This window comes from Fibroporia radiculosa (assembly GCF_000313525.1).
Source record: "Fibroporia radiculosa TFFH 294 genomic supercontigs, scaffold1045, whole genome shotgun sequence".
Lineage (NCBI taxonomy): Eukaryota > Fungi > Basidiomycota > Agaricomycetes > Polyporales > Fibroporiaceae > Fibroporia > Fibroporia radiculosa.
Genome location: NW_012133256.1, coordinates 1 through 10,988, shown reverse-complemented (window position 1 = coordinate 10,988; position 10,988 = coordinate 1). Strand labels below are relative to the sequence as shown.

At 50.4% G+C, this 10,988-nt stretch overlaps 6 protein-coding genes across 6 annotated transcripts; 3 read left to right on the top strand and 3 right to left on the bottom strand.

Annotated features, from left to right (window-relative positions):
• Positions 1 to 24: 24 nt before the first annotated feature.
• On the top strand, positions 25 to 1,616 carry FIBRA_02009 (uncharacterized protein; the record flags this gene model as incomplete). Its single annotated transcript, XM_012323899.1, has 5 exons — positions 25 to 44; positions 101 to 195; positions 249 to 276; positions 458 to 593; positions 777 to 1,616. 5 exons carry the CDS (start codon positions 25 to 27, stop codon positions 1,614 to 1,616), a joined length of 1,119 nt encoding a protein of 372 aa, XP_012179289.1.
• Positions 1,617 to 2,318: 702 nt separating this feature from the next.
• Positions 2,319 to 2,701, top strand: FIBRA_02008 (uncharacterized protein; the record flags this gene model as incomplete). The annotated part of the gene is made up of 3 exons (XM_012323898.1): positions 2,319 to 2,379; positions 2,437 to 2,600; positions 2,663 to 2,701. 3 exons carry the CDS (start codon positions 2,319 to 2,321, stop codon positions 2,699 to 2,701), a joined length of 264 nt encoding a protein of 87 aa, XP_012179288.1.
• A 549-nt stretch (positions 2,702 to 3,250) lies between these two features.
• FIBRA_02007 (uncharacterized protein) lies at positions 3,251 to 3,886 on the top strand (the record flags this gene model as incomplete). The annotated part of the gene is made up of 5 exons (XM_012323897.1): positions 3,251 to 3,311; positions 3,370 to 3,385; positions 3,438 to 3,486; positions 3,536 to 3,567; positions 3,628 to 3,886. The coding sequence occupies 5 exons, from the start codon at positions 3,251 to 3,253 to the stop codon at positions 3,884 to 3,886; spliced, it is 417 nt and encodes a 138-aa protein (XP_012179287.1).
• Positions 3,887 to 4,319: 433 nt separating this feature from the next.
• Positions 4,320 to 5,172, bottom strand: FIBRA_02006 (uncharacterized protein; the record flags this gene model as incomplete). The annotated part of the gene is made up of 3 exons (XM_012323896.1): positions 4,320 to 4,644; positions 4,709 to 5,102; positions 5,166 to 5,172. The coding sequence occupies 3 exons, from the start codon at positions 5,170 to 5,172 to the stop codon at positions 4,320 to 4,322; spliced, it is 726 nt and encodes a 241-aa protein (XP_012179286.1).
• Positions 5,173 to 5,367: 195 nt separating this feature from the next.
• On the bottom strand, positions 5,368 to 8,259 carry FIBRA_02005 (uncharacterized protein; the record flags this gene model as incomplete). Its single annotated transcript, XM_012323895.1, has 16 exons — positions 5,368 to 5,954; positions 6,010 to 6,021; positions 6,075 to 6,158; positions 6,219 to 6,344; positions 6,406 to 6,529; positions 6,582 to 6,686; positions 6,737 to 6,782; positions 6,830 to 6,928; positions 6,982 to 7,083; positions 7,136 to 7,177; positions 7,241 to 7,247; positions 7,311 to 7,630; positions 7,686 to 7,706; positions 7,741 to 7,800; positions 7,856 to 8,028; positions 8,083 to 8,259. 16 exons carry the CDS (start codon positions 8,257 to 8,259, stop codon positions 5,368 to 5,370), a joined length of 2,085 nt encoding a protein of 694 aa, XP_012179285.1.
• Positions 8,260 to 8,688: 429 nt separating this feature from the next.
• FIBRA_02004 (uncharacterized protein) lies at positions 8,689 to 10,591 on the bottom strand (the record flags this gene model as incomplete). The annotated part of the gene is made up of 7 exons (XM_012323894.1): positions 8,689 to 8,835; positions 8,871 to 9,105; positions 9,167 to 9,642; positions 9,699 to 9,956; positions 10,020 to 10,271; positions 10,321 to 10,410; positions 10,466 to 10,591. The coding sequence occupies 7 exons, from the start codon at positions 10,589 to 10,591 to the stop codon at positions 8,689 to 8,691; spliced, it is 1,584 nt and encodes a 527-aa protein (XP_012179284.1).
• Positions 10,592 to 10,988: the final 397 nt, after the last annotated feature.

The window sequence follows — 10,988 nt, the reverse complement described above, 5'->3', positions numbered from 1 at the left end:
TTCTCTGAGTATCATTCCGCACTCATGGCTGCTAGTTTTATCGGGTTCGCTCGCTTTTTGTACAGAGACCTGGCATAGCTACTAATGCTCAGCTGTACAGAAAGCCGATTTCTCTAATTTCTCACTCAGATGTACGATACAGAGGCATCCTCGCGGGCATCGACCCGGCCGCGTCCACTATCCAACTCTCTAATGGTGAGCACAGCAGATTGTTTACAACTCATGTCGTTTCTTAAAAACAAACCTAGTGTATTCTATGGGAACGGAGTCGCGACGGTAAGTCTTCATCCATGTGTTACCTTGATGAAAACATCACGGATGTAGATGAGCACTGCTCAAGTATCCGAGAGCGCATAAAAATCGTGTGGATTGTTCCGTTGCCTTCCTTCTGATTTATCCTCTACTTTTTCTGTTTTTGTGCTGTGATGTAAACTGACGTGTCTTCCTTCATGTGTAGACCACCGGAGCAATTTATACCGCCCGTTCAAGAACCGTACACCTATATAATCTTCCGTGCGTCAGAAGTGAAGGACCTCGCCGTTGATGAACCTCCTACGCGGCGGAACGTAACCGATGACCCTGCTGTTCTTGGGGTGAGTCTACTTCCGTGTTCGCCGTGAGTTCGAGAGATGAAACCATTAACGGATGTGAATGGGCTTTTGGCTCACGTGTCCGAGAGCGCATAATTTCGTGTGGATAACCCGTTGCCTTCCTTCTGATTCCCTCTGTTATGTATCATGCGATAGGAGAATCATCACTTAACGTATCATACTTAGGCATCTGCGCCAATGATGGGTGCCGCTGCCTACCCCCCGCCATATCCACAGCCATACCAAGGACAGGTGCCCGTTCCCCAGGTCCCTCAGCAGCAGCAACCTACGCCGTCGTCCCAGCCGCAACGTCAACAAACCTACCCTCCCCGACAGCCCTCCGCACAACCCGCTGCCACACAAGTAACCGCTACAGCCACTACTCCACAATTGCAACAAAATGCCACGGCGGCGAGTCCGGCAGCAGGCAGTCGTAACGGACGCAATAGCTCAATACATTCTGCGACAGCTTCTTTGGAGACAGTCGAGCGAGCTCTTGGCGACTTACGTGTGTCTAACTCTGCGGGCGGGGCTGTGAATAGTGCTGCTCAGCGATCAGGTGGACGTCGCAACCGTGGACAAGACCCTAAGACTGGCGATCTCCGTGTGCCCTCTACAGATTTCGATTTCCAGAGTTCCAACGCGCGATTTGACAAGTCAGCGTTATCACCCCGTGGGACTCCAAAGGCTGACGCCGATGAAACTGGAGGGAAGGAGAATGGTGAGAATATTGAAGCAAAGGACGATTCGGGAGCGTACAATCCCAAAAAATCGTTTTTCGACTCGCTTTCTTCGGGTAGCAATGGGCCGTCAGTGGATGGACGCGGGAGGGGAGGCGGACGTCGCGGCGGGGGACGAAACAGGAGGGAAGAAGAGAGAGAGCGTAATGTTGCGACATTCGGCGAGCCTGGCGGCGTAGGTCTCATGGGACCTGGTGCATATGTCGGTGGATGGGGAGGTTACGGGCGGAGGGGCGGGGGAGGCAGGGGCCGGAGGGGTATGGCTGTAGGTGCAGCATCTCGCTAGGTCACTCTTCCGGCTAGCGGAATATTGTCATGATTTTGTTTGTTATGGGCCAATCGCAGGTGCGATGTGTGAGCTTTGCAGAGGCTATGTTATCGAAAGTCTTGTTGTTCCTATACTTAGTGCCGGAACGGCACGGTGTATAGATCTGTCATGCTCTAATCCCTGCCCCGGCTATTCCCATACATTTCGTGAGATTTTCCTACGACTTCTGTGGTCTGAAATGCTCTGATATGCATCGATGTCAGCGATTGTCTTGTTCTTTGGGGATGTGCTAGGGCTGTGCAGCCCTGCTTGTGGTCAACGGTGGGTTGTGTGGGTCCGTGCACGTCGAACTGCCACACTGAGTTCCTGGCTTCACCTGTCGGGCCTGACACTGCCGTCGGTACCACTCGTATGACATGAAGCTTCCGGGCAGTGAACGAGGTCGTCAATCTTCTGACGAAGACTCTCTCTTGAGTGCGGAGCTACCTGCTGCATGCACTCACATCTCGATCTGGATGGCGGAGTACTTTGGAGATGTCAGATTTTTCCAGTATAAAGAGCAGACGGCTGGAAAGGTCAAGATCATCACACCCGAGTAGTCTCTCGACACTGTATCCGTAACTTGGTGCTTATATACACTGATTTTCATGTCAGAGATTACCGCAGAGATACAACAAATCATTCAGGGGTGAGCTTCCTTCCAGCCTCAGCATCTCCCCCATGTCGCTCACAATTTCGGAGCGCAGGAGGTTGTCCAACTTCTGTAGCCTTTCCGCCTTTGGTGCGCCTCGTAATCGAAGAAACGTCTGCATGAATGCTCACCGTTCTTGCTATCTAGCTCTCTATTACTACAACTTCCTCCTTACATTTCCAGATGAAGTGAGAGTCGTGTGGCGTCGTCGACTGTCCGTTCCGAACGTCCTGTACATTCTGATACGCTACTCGACCCTGGTGTATGTTGTGATCATAGTTGCCTACCTAGCGGTGGATTTTGGATGCAATGTAAGTCTATCCTTGATTGATTCACAGATTAGCTACTCACCAGCATACGATAATGGTTGTAGACGTTTGTCGGTTCCTTCGCTGCTGTGCGCTCACGCTAACTCTCGTGTGTTCAGATCTCTCATCATCATGTCAACGGGAAATGGCTTAGAATGTCTCATGTTTATGCTCTGGGCAGGTATGCTTTCAGTTTCGGTAGGAAGCTGAGCTGACTCCTTGTAGCTTTTGCCGCATTTCGTATATATGCCATAAATGGACACAGCTGGAAGATGCCAATCGTAATCCTGGCTATCGGGCTGATTCCACCAGCTACACTTCTCGTACGTGTTAAAATCACCGAAATGGCGCAATCTTATAATGAAGTCTTAGTATGCATACTGTCATTACACACTGGTTATACTGCCGTTTTGGGGGTGTACACCTGCCCCCATACTTTCTTCTACAGCCACCATGCAGCAAGTCCCGTTCCTTAATCTGCTATTCATATGTTCACAGCTATTTTTGTTAGGTGTAAGATACACCATATGAGCATAAAATTTCGTTCTCGATGCTCACAGAATTAAACAGTGAACCTCCTAAATCATGTTTCCATGATCGTAAACGATTTCTTGGCTCTCGTGGCTACTTGGCGTGTTACATATCGAACAAGCATGGAAATGCGCATGCTCACAACTGAACGTATTCCTTTTTCGACTTTGGTTCTCCGGGATGGTGGGTATCTCCAGTAAATTCGTTTTCGCGAATATATTCTCAAGCACTCGTGATTTAGGTACCGTGTACTTCAGGTATGAATGCGACATCACTGTCAACGTGTGATACTGAAGTATAATTGTGAAGTGTCCTCTTGCTACTTAATATTGCAGACATAATATTATTCTCTTCTGGGGTCAGTCTTCTGGATGTTTCTTCCAGCGATCAAGCTGACATATTCCCAGATTTTTCAGAACTTATCAGCATTCAATCTCCTGTCAGGCAAGCATTAAGGGTTATCGGAATCCTGTACTGATTGTGGGATGGACTAACATAGGCTCACCCCACTTTTATTGTCACAATTCTTGCTCAATCTACGCGAAGCAAGCACCGGATGCAGCACTGATACTGACCAATGTCAGATGTCATCCCTCAATATCTTGGGAAACCTAGGAGCATCGCTCAATTATACTTCGGCTTTCCAAGAGGATGAGCAAAGGGACGGGGAAGCTGACGAAATTCAAGATGAATCACCTGCCGCGGTAGAGGGTCTTCCTATCGAAACTGATCCACAGGCGAAACAGCAGGAGGCATAAATGAGCAGGTTTCCGTTTTACGCGCACTTCACTACAAAAAAAATTCTATTAGAATGCACACGACGATCGAACTTATAAGATCTCACATTCTTCTCTCCTGCTTAACAAGTAAGACGTTGATTATGGACGGTCAGAGCTGGTAGCACACCAGGAGACGAACTAGCACGCTCGAAAGCCGCCCATGACTGTAGAACACAAATCTACGCCGCGAGAGAAGGCTTTTCCTTGACGCAAAAAATAGTGAGTATCATAACTACATGCGAGTCGCTAGGCTACACAAAGTCAAACAGTGAACTGTCACAACGTTGCCTCACATGTATTCTCCAAAGTATAACATACGTATTGACAACAAACTGTAAATATTGTCTAGACGACCGGACACGCCCAGAATAACATATATCTTGAGTAGAACATCGGAAGCGGATTTGTGACATCACGTCAGACCAGGCTTTTGTTTTATAGACGTTGTCCTCGCTCGTGCAACGGCTCTCCAAACCAGCGTCCAAGCGGCGGAGATTAGCCCTATAGGAGGGATCAACCAGCCAATTGTCCACGTCCACCCGGCTCGTCTATGCATCTTAGTAATGAGAGAATTGACTTGCGCTTCGAGGTCGTGTAGCGACCCTGAGTTGTCTATCACAACGTCCGCATACTCAACCTTCTCTGCGATGGGCAGTTGCGCATTTAGACGTGCGCTCGCGTTCTCGCGTGACGAGCTGTCCCGTTTCATCAGCCGCTGCAGCTGTAGCTCTGGGGAACTGAGGCGCAGCAAGCCAATTGTCGGCCAGCGCAACTGAGGGTGGATGTGAATGGGCCACTTACCAGTAAACCACCACAACATGAGCAACAAACTTCCACAGGCCCCCTTCAATCAGCAGGGGCACGTCCAGGACGCACACCCGTTCGCCGCGCACCCAACATTTGACTACACCCCATAGCATCGCACGCCTCACGGCCGGGTGCACAATGGAATTAAGCTTCTTGCGCTGAGTCTCATCTGCGAACACGATGCTCCCAAGTTTTGCGCGGTCGAGCGAGCCATCCGGCTGCAAGATGTTCGCACCGAAATGCGCTGTGATGCGTTTGAGTGCAGGTGTGCCGGGCGCGACTACCTGTCGCGCGAGTACGTCTGCGTCGATAATGGGCACGTTCCGTTCGCGAAGGAGTGTTGAGACGGTCGACTTGCCTGTGGCGATACCGCCCGTGAGGCCAACAACTATGTCGGCGAGGTGCCATGGTTAGAATATTCGTACACGTCGCGCGAGCCGTAGAAATATACCTAGCATGTCGTGCTATACAACCAAGAGAGGTTTAGAACCCGCATGCACAACTCCCCGCACACACATGGTGGGAGCGAGGAAGATGCGCGTAAGGTTTGCAGTATAATTAGACTCGTAGATTAGTAATATGTACGTTAGGGATGTGTATCTATCATAGCAATGCACAATGCCAGTCATATCGTCACTGGTATCATACTGTGACTATGCAGCGCTCGCCAGGAGCTCCTTTTTCATCGCAATCTCATCCTTCAACATTGCGATCCGACTGTCTAGTCTTGACGATAAATCGACCTGCTGGGTGGCGAGCGAGAGCGCCTTCTCTAATCGCGCCTCAGCCTCCCGCATCGCCCCCGCCCAAACATCCTTCTTCTCAGCATCCGATACCTTCGGCATTGAGGCGTGGGTCTCGCCTGCTTGCACGTCCAGTCCTGGCACGCCTTCCACTCGCGCCTGCGCCTCCCGCAGCTCTAGCACTGCGAGCTCGAACAGGGCAACGCCTCCGATCCAGGTGCTCACCTTCACCGAAGAGTGACGCGCATGCGCATCAACGAGGAACGCTCGCCCTGAAGCATACTCCCCTGCCGTGCGATGCAAGATACCAAGAAGTAACGAGCGAATCGCCAATTCATCGGGGGTGTCGAGGTCAGCAGCAGCGGGTGCAGATGAGGGAGACGCCGCTGAGGGAGACATTATCGAGCTAGCTATCGTGGAAGGGGGTGTAAGAATTCCGAGCTCCGCAATGTGAGCCAGAGCAACGTCCTTTGGTATACGCGCATGTGTGTTCCAAACTAAAACGTCGATCAGGAAGCTTCTAAGGTATAAGACTCAAGAATAAATGCTTACAGATGGCGAGTTCTACAGGCAAACCGTCAATTGTGATCATCAAAACAAGTACAATATTTGCTCACCTTCAGCAGGGCTAATCTTCATGCACTGGACATAATTGTCCTCAGACCCAGTGAGCCGCTTCTGCTTCTCCTTGTAGAACGCCACTAAGTACATTCAACATGTCAATCAACAAGTAACAAAGATAGACTGGCGCAGATGCAGACATTTCTTCTTGATGAAGACTTCTGTCGGCAAGTCTTTCCCACCAATCTTTTTCTTGTCCAACAGGGCTGGGATCGCCTCGAACAGTTCAAGCGCTTTCTCATAATTCTTTAAGGAGATATAACATCCTAGAAAAACAGATTTGAGCTACTTGTTCCCCCCAAGATAACATCATATCTTGAAGCTTACCGGCAGCGATAAAGTAGTAGGTTCCGTGACTCCAACTGTTAATTTTTGTCATATTGATAAACGCATCCGCCGCCTCCTGGTAACGACGCTGGGAAAGCAACGTCCAGGCCAACTCGAAGATCAGCTGAGGCATATGTCAATGGTCTTGCCCATAGGTCGTGAACACAGTATCGCACCAGTCCATCAGCTTGGACAAAGGTTTTTGGACGGTCTGGTTTCAGACCATCTTGCAGGACCTGAATTGCACCCTCCGTGTCGTAAGACATGCGAAGAATCTTGGCCTATTCAAGTCGTTACCAATCGATACACTCACACAGCTAGATCAACTTACGCGGTTCAAAATCCACAGAGATCCATTTGGATAACGCGTTGATACCCTACGGAAGTTCGGTTAAGTCCATGGCCCATTGGATACACGACGCACTTGTCGACAATCGTGCGATACTGGCGCAGAATGTGCTGTTCGTCCGCTTGGTATCCCGAAAGCAATAATACCACGCCGTGATACGTCATCAGGGCCAACCTACAAGAAACTTCGTCGGGTGGCAGCATAAGTCACTGGTGAAAAACACATACCCCGCAAAGATACCATGTACATCAGTGTGCGCGGCGGAAACAGCAAGTGCGCGAAGTGCTAGTCGACGATCACTATTGAAACCGAGGAAGCCTACGACACCTCTAGAAACCAGGTTGATCGGGACACTATGAAATCGAAGAAGGAGGTACGAACCTAATCTTCGCTGGCAATAGGGAAAAGACAAGGTTGAATAATCTAGCATGTATTGTGGTCAACTGCGAACGATCTGCACATATTGCACGGCACCGATGAACTCACCCGTATCCTGTTGGCGAATACAAATACATCAACAAAACCAGTCACTTGGGAGGAAAGCTATGGGACGTACCGAATGCAGTGCCTGACAATATAAGTTCATCAACAGATCCCTCGACGACTTCAAAGTTGCTTGGGGTTTCAATAGTGGGAAGGGAAAGCGTGCTCGAGCTCACACTAGACGGAGTCGAGTTAGAGAAGCGCGAGAAGAACCCAGAGCGCTTTGAAACTATGCTAGTCGGCGTAGAGGAGGAGCTTGAGCTCTGAGTAGTAGTGGCAACAGAGAGCGTGGAAGACGCGGCGGAATGCACGCTTGGAGCGCGGGAGGGATCGGTGGAAGAAGCTGGGGTAGGGAGGCTGTCAAGACCATTCGGGTAGACAGTCTTGTATAGCCTGTGAATGTGCAATGCGCTACTGTGAAAGAGATGGAAAGCGCGGGAAGACGCACTTTGAATATTTGGAGTGGGCACTGTTTAAATATCAGAGGCGACACGAAGGCGTACGAGAAAGAAGTTGACCTATTCAATGAATAGAGGCATTGCAGGTAGCCCATGTAGGATTCGCTAAGGGAGCAAACGGGATCAGTATTTAATTAACATATGCATCGTTGGTGAGGACCTTAACGCATAATTAAGGCCAAGGAGGATGATGGCATCTGAATGAAGAAGTTCCCACTCGGTGCCGGGTGGGAACCTGGTGGTGGGTTTGGCATACTTGGATGCCTTGAGCTGCTTCTTCGAGCCAGCTTCGGAAAGAGAGAGACAACGCTGGGCCTCAGCCAGCAAGGCTGTCTGGGAGGGGAAATGCATCGGATGAGTGCGCAATCTAGAAATTGGGAGACATACCTCCATCCCAAGGGCGGCCTCGAGGAAGGCGCAAGCGCCGAGACCGAGCTGGTGAAATGGAGAATCGGTGGCCGCAAAGGCATCGCGGGCGTTCTGGAGTTCATTTGAGAAGAGATGGTCGAAGCCGACGGTGGCTGAGCGGAGGCTGTTCTGTGTCTCCTCGCTGTTTTGGGACATGGTGGGTGTGACGAGAGGACGAGGGGAAGGAGGAGGGAAAGTAAGAGGAGGGGCTTACTACGCGCATATTTGACAATGATCGCAGCCGTCCGACGAGCCAGCGGCACATCCTCCGACGTCCGGGTTCGGTGATTCGGTGGTCCTGGACGCGACAAGCACGGAACACGTGACCACCCTTTGAACGGCATTAATCAGTCTGACTGAAGCTGTCTAGGTGACCTGCAAAGTCCCTGCGCATTCCATCTTCCGCAGCTTCGAAAAGTTGCCACCGACTCGAAAATTCTTTCATCAGAGACATGAAAGGATATGCACATTCCCGATACTATCTAGTCGCTACTATTCATATTGTCCTTAGGAAACGATCGATTAAATTGCACTGTTACAATGGCGTCTAACGCACTTGTGTCTAGTTACGACATTCAATCCATATTACCGAGACTGGACGTAATCATCGATCTTCAGCAGTAGACAGACGGTCTCGGTCGCTAGCTCCACAGCACTGGTAGAGACAAGCAGGGGTTGCACGACATCTTCCTCGAGGATATTCGAGATCAGGCCCTTGAGATATTCCTTCAACTACTGCAGAAGGAAATAAATAAACAAAAGCTTACCTTGCGCACATTGATACCCGCGTTCCGCTCGCCCATTGCATGTCGGTTCCGGAGTTCGGTTACAATAGCGATCGGGTTCAGGCCGGCATTCTCAGCAAGGGTCGTTGGAATGACTTCCAATGAGTCGGCATATGCCTGGAAGCAATATGCCTCCATGCCCTTCAATGACTGCGCATATTGTGAAAGCAGACGAGATACGTGGATCTCCGGTGCTCCTCCACCGGCGATCAATGCCCTGAAGACAAGACAAAGTTCAATCCCCACTGATGCTGAATTTGTAGACGAACAAAGCTTACCGCTTCTTAACAAGACAACGGACGACGCACAGCGCATCATGCAGACTGCGCTCGCACTCTTCGAGGACGAGATTATTACTACCCATAGCCAAGATGCTCACAGTACGTCCGCGGTTCTTGACTCCTGTGATGCGTACTACCTTCGCACCAGCGTGACTTGACTCGTCAACTAGATCGGCGTAACCAAGCTTGTCTTCCGTAAATGCGTCGATGTCAGCGACCGGCTTGCAGCCAATACTTTTCGATAGGAATTCGATCTCATCTCGTTCGACGTCCTTTACGACGAGGATGTTCAGACGTTTAAGGAAGGTGAGTGATGTATCGTCGACGGCATCTCGCAGGATAGACTTTTGGATCAAGAGCACGTTGCAATTCGCCTTCTTGATCTTTTTGCAGATATTGAGCAGATATTGTCTTCCTTCCTTGATGACTTTGTCCATTTGTCTGTAGTCGTTGATGACCACTGTGTTATCCATCTAAGCGAAGCATAGGATGAGTCAATAAGGTATGGCATAAACGGGAGATGGCGTACATCGGGTTTAGGTGCGCTGAGTTGGAATTGGATAATACCGATCTTAGCCTTCTCAATCCGTGTTGGTCCACCTGCAGTAATAACCACATTTTGGTTCAAAACAACCCCGTCAACCAACTCGGTATCCTCAATGGTTCCGCCGACTTTCTTTACCACTCTGATATCGCGCAGATCCACGTTGGACGACGTAGGGGTGACCAGCCGCGTAACGGCAGCTACCGCGATAGGCGCAAGAGTGGAAGAATATTGGGATACGATCTGGTATGCGAAATGGTCAGAACAAAAAAAAAACAGAAATCGGACCGCGTGAGATATCCTTACTTTGGAGTTGAGAGACGTGGTTGCGGCACGCAAAAGGGCAGATTTATCTGCAAGGTCAATGGGCGTAGAGATTTCTGTGAGGTATTCTACGGCTTTTGCTGATGCTTTCAGGAAGGACTCGGCAACGATAGTTGGATGGATGCCTTTTTGAAGCATTTTCTCTGCAGCACCAAGAAAGCTACCCGCAAGTACGACGACAGATGTAGTTCCGTCGCCTGCCTCAACGTCTTGGGCCGCTGAGAGATCCACGAGCTTTACGGCGTGTCAGAAAATGAATACATTTTATCACGAAGATCAATACCATTTTGGCAGCTGGGTGCAGTGCTTGTATACTCTTCAATATTGTGGCCCCATCATTGGTAATGACGAGTTCGCCTTTTGATGTTTGGATCTAAGAAAAACAACATATTAGTGTGTCGAGAGTCCCGACGGTGTTAATCACGGACCATCTTGTCCATACCCCTTGGACCTAAAGACGTCCTGACGGCATCGCTGATAGCTGCAGTATGCCATGCTTCAGTGTGAATTCGTTGTGTGTGAATGATCGTATTGGTACCTTTCGCCGCGACCATATTGGACAAGCGAACCTCCATGGGTTTTCCCTGCAAGCCGGTCGTCAAAAATGGGAGTAGGAGCGTCGCTAAACACTGCTTGCCTTGTCATTGAATGCACTGTTTGAACCTAGCCTGGCTTGCGCCTGTGCAGGTTGAGCGGTAGAGGCCATGTCGGATAGAGATTGAACACTTGGCCGCTCGAGTGCAGGTTCCAGTAGTTCAGTGGATGCAGGCGTCTCTTCCGGCGAGGCCGGCACGGCGCGGGGTCGGGAGGAGGCCGGCCGGAGGGTGTGCAGCTTGGCGGAGGATCAGGCCCAGGGAGAGGACGCCAGCGTCGAGTATGCCGCCTTCCCTCCAGGCCAAGATCAACGCCTTTGAGGCCCTCGCCGCCGCCTCTGCCTCCCCCACCCCCGTC